General features: G+C 26.1%; 1 protein-coding gene across 1 annotated transcript; it reads right to left on the minus strand.

The window, feature by feature from the left end:
- Positions 1-5942: 5942 nt before the first annotated feature.
- LOC136091062 (piggyBac transposable element-derived protein 4-like) lies at positions 5943-8810 on the minus strand. The gene is made up of 6 exons (XM_065818046.1): positions 8798-8810; positions 8695-8715; positions 8490-8513; positions 8232-8407; positions 6457-7468; positions 5943-6340 (listed from the first exon to the last, which is right to left on the minus strand). The coding sequence occupies exons 1-6, from the start codon at positions 8808-8810 to the stop codon at positions 5943-5945; spliced, it is 1644 nt and encodes a 547-aa protein (XP_065674118.1).
- Positions 8811-9106: the final 296 nt, after the last annotated feature.

The following is a 9106-nucleotide window of genomic DNA, read 5'->3' on the forward strand; positions in this document are numbered from 1 at the left end:
CTCGACGTTTTACTAACAACGTTACAAATCCTTGCAAAATAGACTGCTTTGACAGCGTTTATGCAACGCGTTTTAGGTAACGTTTTCTTAACTTAAGTTGCGACGTTTATTCAACGCTTTTTATGTAATGCTTTTTCAACGTTTAGTTGCGACGTTTTTGTAACGTCATTTAGTAACGCTCTTTCAACCTTACGCAATAACGTTTAATCAACGTCTATCAAACAACGTTACATATCTTTGCAAAATCGATTACTTTGTAAACGTTTCTGCAACATCTTTTGCGACCGGTTTTCAACGTTGATTCAACGTTCACATGTTTGCTGGGTAGATTATGTATTACTTTTGATGGAGTCTTTTCATAGATCATGTAATGAACTTAAATCTAGAAGCAGTAATACCCTCCATACATCATTTATTGCTTTTGATGTAGTTGATAGCTTTTTTCTTTTCATTAGTTTTTTTAACATTTTATTTTTAAAAGATCTATCATTTCATATAGTAAAACAATACAAAATAATATTAGAATGAAAACGTAAACAAATATCTTTTTATACAGTAAAGTATTTAAAAGGTGAAAAAATAGTCAAAATTGAATTGTTCCTCGAAAACTTATGAGGCACACTGATGTCCTCAAGGTGCCCATAAGACTTCTTTAGTTGATCTCAGGTAAAAGATTTTATGACGTCTATTTCAGACGTCCTAAACACGTCTTTTTAAGACATCTTAAAGGCAACTTTCAAGACCTTTTGATAAGACGTCAATGACACTTTTGCAAAAAATAATTATAATTATATACATTAATATATGTATATATATATATATATATATATATATATATATATATATATATATATATATATATATATATATATATATATACATCTTTATGTATTAATACATATATAAATATATATATATATGTGTATATATATATATATATATATATATAAATATATATATATATATATATATATATATATATATATATATATATATATATATATATATATATATATATATATATACATATATATATATATGTATAAGTATTTTAATAAAAAAGATAAACTTTTTAATTAATAAAACCATTTTATTAATTCTAAACAATACATGTTTCGACTATCAATAGTCATCTTCAGTTGAAGCTTAATTTTTTAAATTTGTTTAAAACCTATATAGGTGATTTTTTAATACTAATGCAAATTGTAATTATCTGTGTACAAACTATTAATTGAATTATTAAAATACAACAAAAACTATTATAAGAATAACAAGTCATACTAATAACCAAATAGAAAATGACGAAAGAATGAGTTTATAAAAAAAAAAATACATAGGGCAATAACTAAACAGAAAGTGTCAATGAGACACTTTCTGTTTAGTTATTACTCTATGTAATTGACTTGTTATTCTTATAATAGTTTTTGTTGCATTTTTGTAATTAAATTAATAGTTTGTACACAGATATTTACATTTTGTATTGGTATTAATCACCTAAATAGATATTTAAACAAATTTAAAATTTAAACTTCAACTGAACATGACTATTGATAGTCGAAACATGTATTGTTTAGAATTAATGAAATTTTGGATATATATATATATATATATATATATATATATATATATATATATACATATATATATATATATAATATATATATATATATATATACATATATATATATATATATATATATATATATATATAAAAATATATATATATATATATATATATATATATATATATATATATATATATATATATATATATATATATACACTGGCGAGCAAAAAAAAGTGAATAGTACAATTTTTCAGTAAACTATGTATTATTAATCAATAAAAAATATAATACATAAATATAATATATCGCTTATGTTAAATACATATACATACACATATATACGACTCATTTTTAAGACAATTTCGAGGCGTCTTAAAGATCAGGGGTTCAAAATTCACCCATGTAAAAAAGTACCTCTTCTTACAGCACGCCTAAAAAAGGCAAGGTTAGCTTGGGTAAAATATAATAAAAACACAGACTAGACAAAAATATTATGGTCAGATGAATCACGATTTTGTTTACATTCAGATCATTCACAGACGTGCATTAGACGTAAGAACGAACAATTAAATCCAGATTGTATTCACCAAACGGTAAAGGGTAATCTTGGAATTATGGTTTATGGGTTGTTTTTCTGCCAAAGGTGTGGGCAGATTGCATTGAGTCGAAGATGGATTACGAATAAATTCCAAAGAATACCTTAGTATTCTACAAAAATCTTTGCTGTCCACACTGGAAAAACTAGAAGAGGATGAAATTAAATTTCAAAATGACAATGCTCCTTGCCATACGTCTAAACAAGTTAAAAAATAGCTCAAGGATAACAATATCTTCCTTTTTGAATATTGGCCTGCCCAAAGTCCAGACCTTATTCCCATTGAAAATTTGTAGGACTAAATGGATAAAGAGGTCCATAAAAATAATATTTCATCTTTGGATGATCTTTGGGCAGCCATAAAACAAGTTTGGGTTACGATACCTGACCCTTTGATAGCAAATTTAATTGAGTCGATGCCGCGTCGATTAAATGAAGTGACGAAAAATGGTGGTGGCCACACAAAATATTAAATTTTTTTTCAAAATGAGTCGTATATATGTGTATGTATATGTATTTAACATAAGCGATATATTATATTTTATGTATTATATTTTTAATTGATTAATAAAACATAATTTACTGAAAAATTGTACTGTTCACTTTTTTTTGCTCGCCAGTGTATAAGTTACTGTTACACGCAGTACCAGGAATTAGCTAAATGTCAATGTTTTTAATATAATTTATTATTACAACTCTGAGTCTCATGTGTTATCACCATCATAAGTCAAATAGTAAAAGCTTAATTTTGCTTTTGGTAACAAAGTTAAACTTTTACTACTTGCCTGATGATTGTGATAATACATGAGACTCAGAGTTTTTATAATAAATTATATTATAAACATTAGCATTTAACTGTTTTCTTGTACTGCGGGTAACAGTAACAAATATACTATATAGCTCTAGCTTATCTATTGAGCACCCTTTCAAGTTTACATATATATATATATATATATATATATATATATATATATATATATATATATATATATATATATATTATATATATATATATATATACATATATATATATACATATATATGGCTACCATTGTCCCGGTTTTTACGGAGGAGAGCCCAGCACTAAACTAGTTAAAACTAAAATTTTTATCGCGTTCTCTAGCAAAAAGATCAGGACAATGGCAGCCCTACATATATATATATATATATATATATATATATATATATATATATATATATATATATATATATATATATATATGTATATATATATATATATATATATATATATATATATATATATTTATATATATATATATGTATATATATATATATATATATATATATATATATATATATATATATATATATATATGTATATATATATATATATATATATATATATTTATATTTATATATACATATATATATATATATATATATATATATATATATATATATATATATATATATATATATATATGTATATATATATATATATATATATATATATATATATGAAAACATTACATGTGGTGTGAACCAAGGTTCAATCTTAGGACCATTATAAATTTTATTATATATAAATGATTTATAGTTTGCATCAAATATTACAAATGATATATTATTTACAGACGACGCCAACCTTTTTAATTCCAGCAAAAACAAAAAAGTTCTCTTTGATATATTTAATGAAGAACTATTAAAAATAAAAGAGCGGTTTACAAGTAATGGGCTTTCGTTAAATGTAGAAAAAACTAGATTTGTTTTATTCTCCAAACCTAGTAGAGGTGATGATGTTCCACTAAAATAACCTAATCTTTTAATCAATAAAATATTTATTAAAAGGGAACTAATTGTTAATATTATAGGAGTAATACTAGACTAGCAGAAAGCAACCCGTAATACGGGTTACGGTCGGTCTGTTAATTTATAGTTGCTGTTTTCCAAAATTTAAAGTTGCGATACCTTAACTAATACCCTGTAAGAAAAACTCCTTCAAATTTAAAAATTAAACTATCTGTAAAATTAAAACAAATGAATTTACCAATTATTTAACGTTATTTTAATAATATACAACTGACATAGGTCATATCGGTGTATGGCCGAACCATTTTCCTAGACATTACTAAGTTCAACACAATACGTTTTTAGTTACTGACACAAAATAATAACACTTCATCATGCCTTAAATTGACGAAAGATTAAAGCTAAATTCTTGTTATATTTTTTATAACATGAACTTTAATTAATAAGAATATGAAGTGAAGTAGTTTATTTATGAGTTATTAATTTTTTGGTATCCCCTTGATACATGTTTCTTTAAAAAAGGAACTTGTCTTTAAAACGATAAATGCACACAACTAAATAAATTTATTATAAATAAATCAGCAATTTAGTACAAATACGTTTCAAACAAAAAAAAGTCGATTTACAATCAAACATGTGTATTAGGGTGGAGCGATTGTCATAGCAAAAAAAAAAAGAGTTTAAAAACCAATATTACTGAGACACGAATCAATGTCTATTGATTATAAGATAAAAGTAAAAATATTTTTTTGATTTTGATGAGAGACCTTGAGGGTCCTCTTTGGAATTTAAATTCTTGACAGGTCCTAATATTTTTGAATTTTTTTTTTCTAAACCATATCAACCTTGGACTCAAATAAAGCAGAAAAAAATGCTTATTTCATAAATAATAATTTTATTAGAAAAATTTTTTAGTAAAAAAAATACTTGCAAAAATATCCCTTAAAACCCCCGTTTTGTTGAGAACGGGGGTTTTTAATGAAAAAAACAACTCTACCTTTTTTTTTTACTCTACTTTTTAATTTTAATTTTTTAATAAAAACAAATATTATTTTCAAAATCAGTTAATATAGTTTAGAAAAAAAAATTTAAACAATATTAGGACCCATCAAAAATTTAGAATCCAAAGGGAAACCTCAAGAACTTATCTAAACTATAAAAAAAAAAGAGTAAGGTTCTTTTTTCTACAAAAGATATTGATTTGCTGCTCAGGCAAATCAAATTTCAAAAATTTTCAAAATCACTCTACCCTAATGTGTATTACAAATTGTAAAAAATATGTAAACTTTGATCTTTTATATTGCATTAATGCGTCATATGACAAACCTAAAATAAAAATTGTAACAGATAAGTAGACATAAAAGAAAAACAAAACAAACAAACTGGAAAACAATTTACCTGCTTTTTGGTAGCCTGTTGTCATACTTAAACTGCTGTCATGATGCAACTTGTCGGTGTTGTTTTATGACGTTATTTCACGTTGGCTTTTAGTAAACTTTAGTTATATTTAAAAGACATTACAATAGATTTAACCCCTTAACTGTGGCGTAATTTTAAAAATGACGTTGTTATTTACGGCAAAATATTTTTGTTAACGATTTCTTTAAACTGTTTAATTAATTTTCGTTTAGTACGCCGAAAATTGCCAAAAAAAAAACAAAAAAAAAACAAAAACCTAATTGCATTTAACATTTCTTGATAATATCAACGAGGAACTAAATTTTATAGGCAACAAAAAAATAAAACAAAGATTTGTAAGACATTTAAAATATAATAACAAAAGTTCAATTATTTACAAAAACCTTTAAATTTTTCTTTTGTATGGTAAATTTTAAAACAAGGCACAACACACAAACCAACATTACAGTCTTGACACATATAACGGGTATCTGATCTAATCTTGTTTTCAGAGCAGACAACACACCTTCTACTTGGTTTCATATTTTTTTCTGTTGCTGGTATAGCATCAACAAAATGACGCTCTATTAATCTTAAAGGAGAAGGTAATACTTAAGTTCGACTTCTTTTTTTCTCGATGGATTCATGGTATTTAACAATGCTTTCTTTGATAATGGGCTCTCTAAACTGTAAGGATGTCATATTAGGTGATAACTTATTGTTTATAATATTTGCATTGAATGCACAAACGCTAATCAAATGCAAAAAAATATTTTTGAACCATCTCTTAAGTCTTTTTCTTTCGGATTCATATGTTGTCAACGTTTGATCAGATCGGTCAACACCACCCATGTTTTTGTTATATTCATGTATCACTAGAGGAATATTTTTTTCTCTGCCAGCTCTATTAACAGTGATTGTATCATTTTGAACACAGGTACTCAGCATGTGCACATCTTTCTTGTCTCTCCATTTGGTACACATTATATTTGTTTTAGTATCATATCGAACTAAAGTATCACCAATTTTAATTTTAGCATTCTTTATATCCTGCGGTAACTGTTTGCGATTATTACGTAATGTACCAATGCAATCAGTATTATGATCCAATAACAATAGCCATTACCAATTAAATTATCCATTAGAGTAATAACAATTTTAGAAGCTTGATATTTGTATTTTTTCAAGTCTGGTGCAAAACTTTCAGTCATTTCCTTACCAGTGTACAAAAAACAATTCCAAATATAGCCAGTAGCTGATTCACATAATGCAAAGGACTTAATTCCAAATCTGGAACGCTTGCTTGGAAAGTATTGTTTCCAGCTTAAATGACCTTTCCAAAGCAGCAGTGATTCATCTATTGATATATTTTTATTTGGTATATACAGAGTTTTGAATTTGTTTACTAGGTAGTCATAGATCGGTTTAATTTTTGCTTTTTTACAGAAATGTATTGGCAAACTACTGTTATCAACAAAATGAAGAAACTTCTCAACAAGACAAAACCTATCAAAAGACAATACTTTTCTTATTAGTGGTGTGTCAAACAGAGGGTTTGTTGAAAAATACATAGCATGTGTTGGTTTCCATAAGATTCCACGATATAAAATGAATGCTATATAGAGCCTGATGTCGTTTCTGCCTAAAGGTATCCATTTTTGAACTCGGGATCTATCTTTAATTATATTATTTTTACGATATTGTACTGCGAAAAGGTTACTTTGCTCGACAAAAAGATCAACGAGGTCGTCTGTTACAAATGCTTCAAATATAGTAAGAGGAGTACTATTAACTATAAAACTTGGATGAGGTCCCGCATTACCCTCAAATTTAGCAAAATTTGCTTTATAACCGTCTATTTTAACCCAATTCGGTTCATCGTTTGTATTATCTTGTTCTAATTGCATTACATCAGTGTCAAGAAGGTCAGTTTCATTATCATCATCTGCTGATGATGAGCAAATTATTTTTTCTTCTGTAACAGATTTAACTGAACCTTCATTAGAAGAACCATCATTAGAACTAATATCAGATAATTCATCGCTTTCTCCCATGTATTCAATTAGATCTTGAACAGAATAATTACTTCTTTTAGGGTAAGATTTTCTAGCCGAAGCCATGTTTACTTTCCCACTAAACTAAAGCATTGTCATATAAAGCTATTAGCTATATTTTGAAAAAACTCTAGTGTATAAAATGAAGACCATACTATTGTTAAAAGCTATTACATAACATAAATAACAAACTTGCTTTTAACTTATCATATCTGATCTGTTGTTTAACTCAAGTAAAAAACGGAAATATCCGTCAGTCACAAACGGTGCAACAGTTCCAAAATGCGGAAACATCCGTCAGACACATATAAGCCTACAGTTCCAATAAACGGATATATCCGTCAGACACACGTAGAGCTACACCCTTGAAAGACGGATATATCCGTCAGACACAGTTAAGGGGTTAAAATATTTTAATTAAAAAAAAAAAAAAAATGCTTTAAGGAGCCAAACTAAAAACATTTAAGATAAAAAATCAAATATATATAAATAAATTGCATTTATATAGCTAAATAGTTTGGGCTTATAGTAAATTTTAAAAGCAGTGTTTTCAATAAATTAAACTACCAATTAATTATTTTTAACAAATAGAATGTAGCATCCTATTATGATGATTGGGTAGTGAATCAATTTAACTATATTTAAGTTTAATTGGTGAAAAACAAATAAAATTTCAATTAAAAAAGACAAAAACAAACCAAATACAAACAATAGTATATTATAAAAAATAAAAAATTACAAATTAAAAAAAAAATTACAAAATAAAAAAAAATAAAAAAAAATCACCAAAGAAAAAACGGCAACAAAAAAGTTATAAATATCTTCACTGATAGAAGGCATTTACAACCTTTTGGTTGCTGTTTTTTCTTCGGTGTCTCCCAACACCCCGGTATGGATGAGCCCTCCATTTGAAGGATGGCTCATCCATACCGCCATTACTTCGCCACTTATTGAAGGACCTCTCCGAGAGAGGCCCTGGGTGTTGGGAGCGATATCTTTCATATTCCTCAAATGTTAACGACTCTAAAATTACAAATAGAAGGATATAATAAAATTTAAAAACATTTGCAATTTTTTTAAATCAAAATATAAAGCATAACCTCACCATTTTCATAGAATGAAGAGGATGCTAAAAATAAATTTAAAAAAAGTAAATTAAAAAAAGTAAAACTTGTGAGAAATTTAATTTTAATAAAAATATGAGTAAAATGCAAACAGTTTAAAAATGTCATATTTATAATAAATAATTCTTTCACCTATTGCATATATTTTTCCGTAAAAAATATATAAAATTTAAAACACAGCCCTACCAGTTATGCTTCTACCAGACACTAAAGACAAAAAATATACCTCAGAATAACTGATAGAACTATATTTACGTATAAATAAATATTTAACTATAATTTTTTTTACCTATTCCCCTCATTTCTTCCATGAAGTTGTCTAAAGTAAGATAAAAGATAACTGAAGCTAAAACTAATTAAAACTAAACTAAAATTAACTATAAACTAAACCAAAACTAAAAAAAACTTTAAATTTTAATATCTGTACCTCAGAAGACAAAGGTCGGTTATCCAGTTTTTTGGGAAAATGAGTTATGTATGAGACCTTTTTAATTTTTTCAGTATCTACATAGGTATAAAGACTGTTTTCCTGCAACAATATGAAACAAAGTTTGGTCAATATAAAGGGTCTGGTGTCCCCACAATGTTCAAAGGAAAA

This window comes from Hydra vulgaris, chromosome 14, assembly GCF_038396675.1.
Source record: "Hydra vulgaris chromosome 14, alternate assembly HydraT2T_AEP".
NCBI lineage: Eukaryota > Metazoa > Cnidaria > Hydrozoa > Anthoathecata > Hydridae > Hydra > Hydra vulgaris.